General features: G+C 39.4%; 1 protein-coding gene across 2 annotated transcripts; it reads left to right on the top strand.

The window, feature by feature from the left end:
* Positions 1-1,477: 1,477 nt before the first annotated feature.
* On the top strand, positions 1,478-12,342 carry tsen54 (TSEN54 tRNA splicing endonuclease subunit). 2 transcript variants are annotated; one of them, XM_012854900.3, is made up of 12 exons: positions 1,478-1,565; positions 4,417-4,575; positions 4,655-4,718; positions 6,265-6,348; positions 6,481-6,579; positions 6,663-6,715; positions 7,798-7,905; positions 8,071-8,500; positions 8,570-8,705; positions 8,791-8,851; positions 11,507-11,620; positions 11,894-12,342. In XM_012854900.3, exons 1-12 carry the CDS (start codon positions 1,510-1,512, stop codon positions 12,042-12,044), a joined length of 1,515 nt encoding a protein of 504 aa, XP_012710354.2. In that variant the 5' UTR covers positions 1,478-1,509; the 3' UTR covers positions 12,045-12,342. The 2 variants fall into 2 exon arrangements, with proteins under 2 accessions (XP_012710354.2, XP_021167635.2); XM_021311960.2 differs by lacking the exon at positions 11,507-11,620.
* Positions 12,343-13,520: the final 1,178 nt, after the last annotated feature.

Raw genomic sequence — 13,520 nt, 5'->3', positions numbered from 1 at the left:
TTGCCACAAATGAGAAATTAATGTATTTATCCAGCAGCCATGGATGGGCGTATGGTAATGGTTTTGTTTGTCCTCAACGTGTGATGCTGTGACACAGAAAAGATGAAACACGTTGTGCTTCCGCTTGCATCTATCAGGAAGGTTTATTCTTCTTCTGTGTACCCAGACTTCTCTATGCCATCAACGTGACAGAATAATGTAGACGCGACTATTTTTATACTTAGTGTTTTTATTATGTATAACAACTTGTTTCCAGGCCTCTACAAAGGGAAAATAATATTGTTGGGGAAGGTTAAAAGTAATTTCATCCGTCTCGGAAAAAGAAGAAAACTGAAATTCTCCTTCTAACGTATAAAGCCCTTAATAATCAAGCTCCATCATATATCAGAGCTCTGATTACCCCGTATGTTCCTAACAGAGCACTTCGCTCTCAGACTGCAGGTCTGCTGGTGGTTCCTAGAGTCTCTAAAAGTAGAATGGGAGGCAGATCCTTTAGCTATCAGGCTCCTCTCCTGTGGAACCAACTCCCAGTTTTGGTCCGTGAGGCAGACACCCTGTCTACTTTTAAGACTAAGCTTAAAACTTTCCTTTTTGACAAAGCTTATAGTTAGAGTGGCTCATGTTACCCTGAGCTATCTCTATAGTTATGCTGCTATAGGCTTAGGCTGCTGGAGGACATCAGGGTCTATTTCTCTCACTCTGCTGAGTTCACCTACTGCTCTCCAAATTGCATTGTTTGTTGTTATTTCAGCTTTTAACTTTTTGTTCTCTGTGTTCTTTCTCTTCATAGTAGGTACACCTGCTCTGCCGTTCTGTTAGCTGTGACATCATCCGGGGGAGGCAGACCGTTCGCCATTACCATATAACATAGAAAGGATTCCCGGATCAATTCTTCTTCAAAGCTTCTGTGCTTTTTGTGTCTGTAACCCCTAGTTGATCGAGGCAGAGGACCGGACCCACAGAGCCTGGTTCTGGTTCTGCTGGAGATTTTCCTCCATGTTAAAGGGGAGTTTTCCTCTCCACTGTCACTTCATGCATGCTCTGTATGAGGGCCTATGCCAGAATTACTCAAACCTGGGTTTTATTTACATACATTTAAAATGACAAAAGCATTTAAAACATATTTATTTTGCATAAAGTTAAGGAGAGGCTGGACTGTTGTAGTTCAAAGGTCAGTACAAGTTGGTATGGCACAGTACAGATGAAGGAGCTCTCAGTTTCAAAAAGCTCTAAAGCTATTTAAGCTGAAACCATTCTACAGTTTTACAGTTGTAAAATCTAAACATTTTAAAATATTGACAATTAAAGAATCATTTGAAGACAATATAAATAAAAATAAGATTGCCAAATTTGTTAACTTTCAGAAGAAATGCAGTTTAAAACGTTGAAAATATATTTGCAATTTGGCGCCATCTTGTGGCCATTTTCTATCACCATTTGTGTTTTGAACCCGACGGGCGTTAGGACCCCGAAGAGGAGCAGGAAGCAGTAGCCGGCGGACCGCCTGTCATGGCGGACCAAAACAAGACAGAGAGCGCAAATAACTTCTACAATGAAATATTAAGGTCTGATTCCGTTTTGTGTACACTTTCCAGGGGTTATAAACAGTATTAAAATATTATGTAATTAGTTTTGTCTTTTGGCCGGTGTTGGTTTCTTATTATTGGCTGTCGGAACTCGGACTGCTTTCTCGGTTGGACCGCTGGGTTCCTCTGATGCTAACTGTTAGCTTCATCCGGGTTCCCTCAGAACTCTGTCTGGATTTACCTCTGTCTCCCTCTTTTGAATGTTTTGGTGAAAATCACTTGAATTACATAAACCAAATTGGGACTTTTAGCGTATCTGTTTTTATTTTTAGCGTTTATTGTTTATATTACTTTTCTAAACGAGTTTATCAGCTTTTCCTTAGAAGTGAATCACCATCAAATGACTCATTACCAGAGTACAGAGAGCTATTAATACAAGTAATAAATGCTGAAGTTGTTCCAAAGAAGTCACATATCCAGTCTGGTTGGTAGAGGTTATTTACTTAATGTCTTGACATGGTATCTTATTATTGTGTAACTTTGGGTGTGCTGAAAACTATAAACTGAAACTGTTTTTTTCATTACATGTTGTTGGTATCCCTTGAAAATGTCATGTCTTATAGTCTATTACTCTAGGTGCAGATTCTTTTTATGTAATGTAAATAATGCTTTACAACGAAACAATTATTTCAGCAACAGGAAATACCAAACCAAACCAACTTTACTTATAAAGCACTTAAAACAACCATTTTACCAAAGTAGTGTTCAGTTACAGTCAATAAAACAGCTGTCATAGTGCATAATAAATCTTTGAACAACAAAAAATAAATAAAACAATAAGCACATCAAACATTTATATTAACGGGATATGGTAAAAACAATAATAAAGGCATGCTTTAATATTAGATAAAACAGATGATACCAACAAACGGTAGTGGAGTTACCATCGAGAGATTGCAAACACTAGTGGTAACTTGATTTACTTTAATTTCTGTTTGTCCTCAAACATAATTGCAAGTTTAAATTATACAGCTAATGAGATTTGTACATCAATATATTGCTGTCTGAGAAAGTACATTTTTTTAACCAAGAAGTTCTCTAATTTTGGAGGGAAATTAGTGTTTCATTTATGCAAATTTCAGAAAATAAATCTTTTTTATAAATATTTTTTAATTATTTTATATAGAATGGAAATGCATTTATTGTCTCACAATGGTGAAATTCCAGCGTGACATTGGCAAACATACCTAGATAGGATATACTAGTCTTACACACTAGATAAAATAATATGAACAAAAAGCTCATTTAAAGTTAAGCTGTAAACCAGAAAATACAGAATTTATCAGAAACGGGAAAACATACTGCACAATTATTAAGAGATAATACAGAATATTCAGGTAAAAAATGCAATGTTCAAGTTAATATAAAAGATAGCAGCAGCCGATTTACAGAAAGATGTATGAAAACTGCAGTTTGCATGATTGTGCAAACACTCCTAGAGAAGCTAAAGTATGTGCAAATGGACATCAGCATCTGAGAGACAATAACCATGTTTACATGCACAAATCGTAACATTTCTTGAAACCATTGAATACGGAACAGGGTTTCCGCCACACCTTCAGAATGAATAAAATAATATGTTAAAACAATGTAAACATGTGATATAGCGTAACTACTGCATATTTACACACTTATTCTTATCATAATCAGAGTTTTAAATTAATTTAGATATCATGAAATGTTAAAATTTACTTTATATTGAAAACCCAACTCCTCTGTCGCTTGTCTGTCTCCCCATTCCCTCAGCGTTGTCTCACAGGCAGCTGCCTCGTCCTGAAAGCCCTGCATGCTGTCAGAGCAGAGAGGAGACCTGCTCTGTTTTCACATTGCAAATGTATAACGCAAACGTACTGATAATCTCCGGATTACAAAACTGGATATAAATACAGTATTTAATCTAGTCTCTTGTTTTCTCTGAAAGAAAAATATTTACATGATTGCCACACTTTATTCACCTCGTTCTTCATTCTCTTTTTGGTAAAATTAGATGTACATAGTGTGGATTCAGGCAATGTATATAAAAATTCATACATTATTTCATAAAGTGACTTAAGGAAGCTTAACAAGCTGATAAAGAAGATTGGTTCTGTTCTGGGGACTCTTCTAGAACCTCTGGAGATCAAGGATTCTTTATATAATAAAGAACGTTACGTAAAACCCTGAGCATCAACTTCATCAGACTGTCTTCAGTCAGAAGCGTCTCCAGATCCTACAGGAGGTCCTTCCTGCCTTTAGCTGTTGAAGAAAACCTCATAATATGAGTTACAACAACATTTAATTTCCCTTTTGGATAAATAAAGCATGTTTGAATTGAATTGATATTTTCTGTGAGTAATAATAAAAATATAGTCTCTGATTTAATTATTTTTCTTGCATGGATTCTTCTCCTAATAAGCCAGTTTTCTCAATGCTGAAATCTACCAAGTCTGTCTTTGTCTGATTGTTGTGTCCGTTCTTACAATGCCTTAGTCGGTAGCAGATCAGTATTGGCCTTTAACTCAATGGAAATCCAGTTTAAATTGTTTTTATATTTATAGCGTTACTTTAACAACAACTCCTGCATTTTAATTAGTCAAATTTCGTGCTTTTTAAATATTTTAACGGTTGTTTTTGTCTGTCCCATCTGCTATGACTTGTGTCGCTGCCTTTCTCGGCCAGGCTAGCCTTGTGGAAGAGGTCTTAATCTCAACGGTTGTCTTATCTGGTTAAAAAAAGTTTGAGTTAATAATTATATTTTTTGATTTTAATACATGTTTTTCCTCAGATATCTGGGCCAAACAGGAAGTTGCTGTCGTTGAATTTAGCTGTTCTGTTTGTCAATCTCTTGCAGTCCATGCGAGCTGTTTGCGGCCCGCTCCAGAAGCCACAAGCTCCCGGCCCGAGGACAGAAGGACTTCTATCCGGACGACTCTGAGGAGCAACGGCAGCGGCTGCAGCAGAGCTTGGACGAACACTGGCGTCTCATCTCAGAAGAGAGGGTCGAGAGGCTGTGAGTCACATCTGAGGGTCCTAACTTCCAGTGAGCCGGTGGAAAAGGTGCAGCATCACTCTGGTTTGTGTCTCTGCAGAGGGAACCTGGTGAAAGGCGTCTGGATCCCAAGTGAACGCATTGTGGAGCTTCAGAGTCCAGCTGTAAGGCCTGTTGTTATTATTTTGTCTTTCGCTGCATTATTTAGTGTTTGTCTGAAATGTAGCTATGCTAGGAAACCAACAGAATTTTATAGCTTTGTATTAATTAAATCTTTAAGTTAAGGACATGATTTGCTCACTGTTAATTCAGTTAGGATACAACATTTAATTTGGTCTTAATTGTTTGAATGGTGAAATTATTTATTATTTATCCGGTTGTTGTTTAATAGAACACTATCTAGAATAGTTTTATTTTCATTTATTATTTTATAACTTTTTTACATTATTTTATCTTATATTCACATTTTTTTGCCCTTTATTTGATTTAATGTTATTATTCGGCCACATTTTATTAGATTTAGGTGCTTGTTTTACTTTTGTATTTTAAATAGTTATCCCAGTATTATTTTATTTTAGTATTATCTTTTATTTTTATAGTTTTTGTTTTATTATTGCTTTAATAAATAATTAGTATTTTACTTTATAGCTGGACTCAGGGGTCTTGCACAAATGTAATTTTTCATTTTTTTTTTGCATACAAAACCACAGCAGGATTTGGCATTACTGGGGTTCCGTGCTAAATGCATGGAGGCAATGCCAGAAATAATTGCAGCATAAATAAATTTATTTATTGACCCTAGCTTTTGCATAATAATTGTGCAGAGCTAAGGCTCCATCTGGGAGCTCCTCTTGATTTGATCTGGGTTGGAGCCTCTCTACAATTAGAAGCAGAGAAAAACTGTCTTATTTTATTCTGTAGGTTTTTACTTTGTGTCATTTGAATTCTAGTAATTTTTTTTTTTTTTTTTTGCTTTTTTTATATTTTTTTTTTCTATTTAATCTTGCCTCTGTTTTTATTTTTATTTTTGTATTTTTGGCAGTATTTATTTAATATTTTAATTCATATCGTGTACTTAGCTTAGTTTATATAGTTTTATTTTACCTTTTTATCATTTGGGGACTTTGCTTCATTTTCTGTCTTTTTTTGTACTGCTTAATTTCTTTTTGTCTTTTTCTTTCATCTTTTAAAGTGGTATTTTCTTTTTACTAAATATTTCCTTCCTTTTTACTTTATTTTGACTTGATTGTTTAATATTTAGTAGATGTATTTTATGTTAAATAGTAATAATAATGATTTCACTTTCAATTATTTAATAAAACTAATGTTTATTGTTTTTACATAATTTTATTCACTTTTTTAATTTGATGTTTTCTGGTACTTTTATTTCAGTTCCTTTTTATAGTTGATATTTGTATTTTCTTTTGGGAGTATTTAAATTTTATTTTGTTTGGATTTGTTTCACGCTTTTCATATAGATATAAATAATTTATTAAAAATGTAGCTTTTAATTCTGTGACCAATTCTTCTTTTTCCGTGTTTTCCTCTGAAATTCCACTTAAATTCTAACAGTCAGGGTCTAACATGTGTTACCCTCGTGGTTTTTAGTTTAATAGTAAACATAGAAAATTGGCCACGCTTTGTAATTTGGATGCGTTGTGACTTATTTCTGCAGAAGTAATAATACGTGTTTTTATGTTTATTTGTCAGGGCAAGTTTTGGCAGACGATGGGTTTTTCTGCAGAAGGAAAGCAGTATCTCCTCCCTGAAGAAGCTCTCTACCTGATGGAGTGTGTGAGTGGCAGAGGATGATCAGGATGTGTTTCTCTGACCACGAGGAGCTAATTAATTCATTTTACCAACAGAGGAAACATTTTTTTCCCTGTTGACGTGTCTGACAGAGCGTGTTTGTGTTTATGGGAGCAGGGCAACCTGCTGGTGTCTCATCAGGACCTGCCGCTGTCCATCCAGGACGGCTATGAGATGTTCCTGTCTGCAGACGCTGTGAGCCTGCAGCAGTATCAGGTGCGGCCGCTGCTCTGATGCGCCGATTAAAGCTGGAACCTGCATTTCTGAGCTGATCCGATTGTTCTTCTTCCATAACGAAGGTGTTCGGGCATCTGAAGAGGCTCGGCTATGTGGTGCACAGATTTGATCCCAGGTAACAGGAGCTGAAGCTGGGTCTTTGCTTCACACGGGGAAATGTTACTTTTGTTTGCTTCCAAATATAATTAAAAGTTAGATCAACACATTAAAAAAATCGAATTATAAGTATATCAGGATAAAACGGCATTATTGATTTTAATTTATTTCAAATGTGCTGGTTTTAATCTTTAAAATACAACCTATTTTTAGAAAGTAAATTTATCTTTTAGTCTCAAGCCATGTAGTGAAAAAAATTACTGTTATTTTTAAGGGCTTTCATTAGGCACATATTAAAATAAAATGTCATTATTTTAGGTGGAAATACCCTCTTAGTTTCGATATATTGGGTGTAATTTGTTCTCGGTAGTAAAAAAGAATCATGTTTATGCCAATTCAGTGGCATTCTAATTTGTGCAAAAACCAAGTCCAGTGTATTTATTCAGCACTTTAAAAAAAAACAGCATGTTTGCCCAAAGGACTGTGCAAAAGTAGACTCAATAAAGGAGATAAAACCGAGACTTATAACTTGTAGTTTAAAACACCTAAAATAGAACAGAGAGATTAAAACATGTCGTAAAAAGACCGGAAATTATATTAACTTTTTTCATTGACTACTTTTGGGTCCAGACTGAGAATACCAGAGATGACTTCTTTAATTCTGGTTGTTTTTCTTAATTTTTATGGTATTTTAATTGAGTAATTGTCATGTAACATTTGCTGCCTCTTTATCTTAATGGGGCTTTCCTGAGTAAATAAAAAAAGGACACCCAGGGTCAAAGTCTGAAAATAAGGATGTATGTTTTAAACTAATATTCACATTATTCATACATCTTTCATCATCTGCAGGTGGTCGAGCATTAGTTTGGATCGATTAATTTAATGTTTGTAAAGCACCTTACATAGAGCAGCAGTAATAAATTAATTAACTATATTTGTGTTTAGAAGCAGATTAAAGAAATCTAAATAAATTTCTGTGTTGGATTTCATAAAATGTTACATTTTCCAGCCACAGCTGCTTCTAATCGGACTCTTCTCTGAGGTTCTCCTCAGTTCCTGCGGCGTTGGGCCTTCACTGACGTTCTATCTGGTCTCTTCCAGCTCTGAGCCGTCGTCCTACGCCAGGCAGCTCAACCTGCCTCCGTCACGAGAGCGAGGGGGGAGACAGCTGAAGAGGAAACGCAGCCCCAGCCCGACGCCGACGTGCAGGTGAGCAAAGATCCCGCCCACAGCCGTGCCCTGATTGGTGCTTTTTGCAGAGATTTTGTGTAAAATCGGTTAATTTAAGCGTTTAAAATACAACAGTTTAATTGTTAACATCTTTTACAGTGACGCTGTTTAATTTCACCGTGTTTGTTCTCTCCACCGTCACAGTAAAGGAGAGTCACCGGCTGAGAAAATGGAGGAGGATGATAAACTACCCGAGTCACACCTGCCGACCTCTGCCGAGCCTCCGGAGCCTCAGAGTTGCTCCTCAGGCTCTGCAGCCGAAGCCGGGGCCAGGACCTGGTGGATGACGGATGTTCCCGACCGGCAGGCGGACAAAAGACCGTCCCCCGGTTCCCCGTCGGCTCGCTCTCGCTGGAACTTCAGCGCCATCCCTTTCCCAGACCTGGGCTCCACCGGCCGGCCCCGCAGCGTGGCCCCTCCGCACCCCTCGCTGCTTCCCGGGGGCGTAACGGTGGGCGTCTGCGACGTCGCCTCCTGGATGCGGAAAGTCAACCTGCGGGAGGTGAGGATGTCCCGGAAGGAGGAGGAGAGGGAGAGACGCAGGCGCCGCCGGGACGTGAACAAAGACAGAGAGGTAAAAACCATCCAGACGAAGGAATTAAACGTTTAGCGTCGCAGCGGATCTGATTCTCACCTCCTGCAGGTGCAGCGGTGCAGAAACTGGGCCGAGTACCACGAGCTGCTGGCCCGGCGGCAGGCGGCGCGGGAAGGCCGACCGGCTCACTTATGGAGCGGGGAAGTCACGCCTTTACACGACCCGACTCAGCCCATCTCCACCGGTGAGCTGGTGCCCGTTATGTGATGTGAGCGCGTTTTTTAAGGCGATTACAAGCTAAGTGGATGAAATCTGGTGTTTTCTTTCAGCTGAGCTGCTGGAGAAAATCAGCGTGATTACATCTACTAATCTGCTGGAGGGAGCGTCCAGGTACGGCTAAGGAAATGTTTTATTTTAGCTCCTCTCATATTTACGCCTCGCATCAAACAGTCTGACAGCCTTTTATTAACTTTTTGCACACAGCCTGAGGCGCAGTTAACCCCAAACATCTCTGCCTCCTTGGTGTGTTATAAAGCAGCTTCAGCCGATGCAATGAAGGGAAAACCCAGTTCAGCGTTGCTCTTCTAGAGAAAACCAACCAGGCAATGAAAGCATTTGGTTTCATTGCATCGTAAACATCAAGGATCTAGAATTCTGTCGTAGCATCAGGGTCTTTATTTATTTTATTTAAAAATTGTTATTTCATTCACTGTGCTCAAACAAAATAATCAAACATAAAAACAAACGTTCTAAAATCCTGAATGAAAGGGAGCAGAAAGAAGAAGAATCTGATGTTATCTGCCCCCTTTTACCTAAAGCTATATATTTACAAAGGGCTTAAATTACAAAATCAACAACAAACAATAAACATCAAAATATACATAACAAAAACAACAGATAATTAAATGAAATATCTGTCCTACAAAACTGAAATACACATCATTATAATAATTATAAATGCTTTACATTTGTTCGCCCATGACCGGGTCGACAGACTCAACGGTATTTCAGGTGAGTCGTAGGAAAACACATCTGATAAATTTATTTAGGTTAATAAAAAGGATTTTTAAAGAAACTTGGGGACATGTTGAGGAGTCACGTTGCGGGACATCGACCACCAGCGGTCGCCGTTTACACCGACTGCCGGATCCCGCCTAGAACATTTCCCCTTTTTCGTCTCATTACGACCACAAACCTTAATGTCTTTGCGATTTTATGTATACAGGAACATATCAGAGCTTCAGTGGGAAAATTATTTGGTCTACCGTATTTTTTGTATTATAAGGCGCACTAAATATTCTTCCCAGGTGTATAATATCACTCCTTCACTTCCACAGCTTTCTATCCGTCTCTGTGGGGAGGACAGAGTAGCTGGACTACACTGCCCTGTTTCTGGCTTAATAAAATAAACGTAACTTTTATATTGAATTAAGTTACTAGGCGTGGGCTGCTTTACATGAATGCACTTTAGTTTAGACATTACAGTCAGGCAGTCTTGTAGACAAGCTCAAGGGTCCTATCAGGTAGTGACATATAGACATCATATGCGTAGAAGCGTCGTTGGGCGGGTTCTGCCTATGCTGGGGATGCGTCAGAGCGTCCGCCATGTTGAATGGGGCAAATCTGCAGTTACTCCGTCACTTAAACAGTATCAGAGGGACTTTAACCTCAGAACATACTTTATATTCGTAATATTTGTATTTTTGTAATATTACGAGTTTATTTTCGTATCCGTTTGGCTTGATTTTACTGACTTTATTCAAAAAGAATACAAATAATTATAAGAATCTAATCTGGCCCTATTACTCCAGGACTAAATAGCTGTGACTATTCTGGAAACGTTTTTCTCACAATATTACCACTTTTGTCTTTTTTTTTTTACTTTGTTCTCCTATGACTTTTTTCTCATATTAGTAATTTTATCTCTTTAATACTCCCCCAATAAGTCTGTTGCTAATCCGTGTTTATGCCAGATCTTAAAAGGTTCATATGGTTTTATGAAATAATGAAGACCACAATGTTTAGATTTAACCAATTGATTTTTATATTCATAACACATACAGACATACTATATATGTATGTATGTATGTGTGTGTGTGTGTGTGTGTGTGTATGTATGTGTATATATATATATATATATATATATGTATATATATATGTGTATATATATATATGTATATATGTATATATATGTATATATATGTATATATGTGTATATATATATATGTATCTCTGTATATATCTATGTCTCTCTCTATCTATCTATATGTATCTCTGTCTCTATATATGTATCTCTCTCTCTATATCTCTCTCTCTATCTCTGTGTCTCTCTCTGTCTCTCTCTCTGTCTCTCTCTCTGTGTGTCTCTCTCTGTCTATCTCTGTCTCTCTCTCTGTCTCCTCTCCGGGTATCTCTCTCTCTCGCTCTCTCTCTCTCTATGTCTCTCTCTGTCTCTCTCTCTCTGTCTCTGGCTCTCTCTCTCGTCTGTCATCTGTGTGGTGTCTCTCTCTCCTCTGTATCTCTCTCTTGTCTCTCTTCTCTCTCTCTCTCTGTCCCTCTCTTTTCTCTCTCTCTCTGACAATCTCTGTCTCTCTCCTCTATCTGTCTCTGTTGTGTGTCTTTCTCCTCTCCTCTGTCTCTATCTCTGTCTCTCTCTCTCCTCTCTCTCTCTCTCTCTCTCTCTCCTTCAAGTCCCATTTCATGAGATATGTAGTTTGTATATATATATATATGTGTGTATAGTGCTTTTTGAGTAGCTGTTCAGTTTTAAACGTTGGTGGATAAGCGCCATGTTTCCCGGCCACCTTATTATGCCTCGTAATAACAAACATGACCTCGTGTCGCCCGTTTCAATTAGCCGCCATCAGCTCTGAGTCGCCTCTGTAAGGGAGACGATAAATCCGCCGCGCCCCGCCGCTGTCACTGTTTACGATCTTTAATTTTCAGAGCCGTAAAGATGCAGCGCCGGTGTTTTGTCAGCGCAGCGCCGTGATGAATTGTTGCATCACTCAGAGGGGGGGGGGTGGATGTCGTTTGTCTGCACAGGTTGAAAGGTTCGGAGGAGTGGAGGATTTGTTTCAATGTTTACCAGCCGGACTCGGTGGCTGACTTCAAAAAGAGCAACCCGGGCAAACCGTACACCCGCATGTGTGTCTGCAGGTAAGGAGCTGCGGCCCGAATGCTCGTTTACTCAGGATCCACCTGCAGGAAAACAATTAACCTGTCGTGTTTTGGCTTTTTGTTCCCATTCTGATGAGAACAATCAACTCGGTGATGAATCTCCACTCTGCCTACATCTTCCTGTTCATTCAGTAAATGTCAGGAAAAATGTTCGTCAGCTCGTTTTTTTTTGGTCTTCCTGTTGTAGATTAATTTCCTAAATGTTGCGGATGGTGTTTCTCTGAGAGCCTTCCCTCCTCTCTTTTGTCTCAGCTTCGACGGTCCTGTTCCCGATCTGCGAGCCATCAAGCAGCTGGCCTTTCAGAGCGGCGACGTTCTCGTCGTCTTCGCTGTCGTGGACCACGGAGACATTTCCTTCTACACCTTCAAGGACTTCCAGCTGCCCAGGGACGTTTACCCCTGAGGCTCAGCCGCCCGGGGCGTCTTATCCAGTCTGGATGAGCTTCAGATGGGGGGGGGGGGGGGGGGGCAGTTTTCACACCAAAGCAGCAGCAGTCTTTCTGTTTCCTTTCATTTTCTACTTACACCAAGGAAAGCAAATGTTTGCATGGTGTGGCTTATTTTTTCTGCCAACAGATCAATGTCATCATGAGAATCCCCCGTTTATTTTAAAATAAACCCTTGAGATTTACAAACTGCTCACAGACAATAACATGGTTATGTTTCCCAAATGTCTTTAACAAGAAAAAGTCATAAAGGACCCTCTTCTGTTCTACTAACTACTGTTTTGTGGTAATCTGAGGGTTTAAAAATGTGCAGAACTTGAACTTGTCTGCTGTGCAGAAATGCAGCTTTTTATGCGCCGGATGTCAAAAGGAAGAATATTTTTCTTAGATGAGTAAACTGCGTTCATGTATTTGCTATATATTCACAGCAGGAGTTTTGAATCTTTATGTTTTAGGAGATAACAAGAGGGACAAGTCAGAAGTCAGCACAACACCAGATGTAAAAGTGGGACGATTTATACGTTTTAGGATCTGAAGTTACACAACTATGGTGCAGTCGAGTCACTCTTAATGAATAACGCTTTCTTCATAGAATAAAATTCATTGTCATCGTTTCACACAATAAAAAAATAGTTTAGCTTTCCTTTGGCAGTGGGAACTTCACACATGTACACCATATTGCCAAAAGTATTCGCTTTTGGCAATATTGACCGTTCTTCCAGAAGCTCATTTATGAGGTCAGACACTGATGTTGGACGAGAAGGTCGGGCACTCAGTCTCTGCTCTAATCCACCCTAAAAGGTGTTCTGTTGGGTCGAGGTTTGGACTCTGCAGGCCGGTCGAGGTCATCCGGACCAGACGCTCTCCCCCGGGTCTTTATGGACCTCGCTTTGTGCTCTGGTGCTCAGCCATGATGGAAGAGGAAGGGACCGTCTTTAAGCCGTTCCCACAAAGTTGGTCTGTTCATTCAGCTCCTTTTACTGGGAATTGGGTCTAAAAAAAAAAAAAACGGCACCACACCAGAACCCAGACAAGCACCGTTGTGGTGACCACCAAACCCAGACTGGTCTATCAGATCTCCAGATGGAGAAGCGTGATTCGCCCTCCCATTGAACGCTCCTCTACGGCTCTAGAGTCCAATGGCGTCGTGCTTTCCAGTGCTGCGTCCAACGCTTTGCACTTTTAGTGATGTCTGGCTTGGATGCAGCTGCCGGGCGATTGGAAACCCAACCCAATGAAGGCTCTCTGTTCTGGATCGGATCTGAAGGCCACACGAAGGTTGGAGATCTGTAGCGATTGACTGCAGGACGTTGGCGACCTCTGCTGGCCACCAAGCCGACCACTTGGCTGAGTCGTTTCCAGTCGCTTGTTATAAAACCATCAACAGCGGACTGGGGAATATTTAGGAGTGAGGAAACGACACATCTGGACTC

The sequence above is a fragment of the Fundulus heteroclitus genome, chromosome 16 (assembly GCF_011125445.2).
Source record: "Fundulus heteroclitus isolate FHET01 chromosome 16, MU-UCD_Fhet_4.1, whole genome shotgun sequence".
Lineage (NCBI taxonomy): Eukaryota > Metazoa > Chordata > Actinopteri > Cyprinodontiformes > Fundulidae > Fundulus > Fundulus heteroclitus.
The sequence above is the reverse complement of the archived record's forward strand: the minus strand, read 5'-3'. Positions and strand labels throughout refer to the sequence as shown.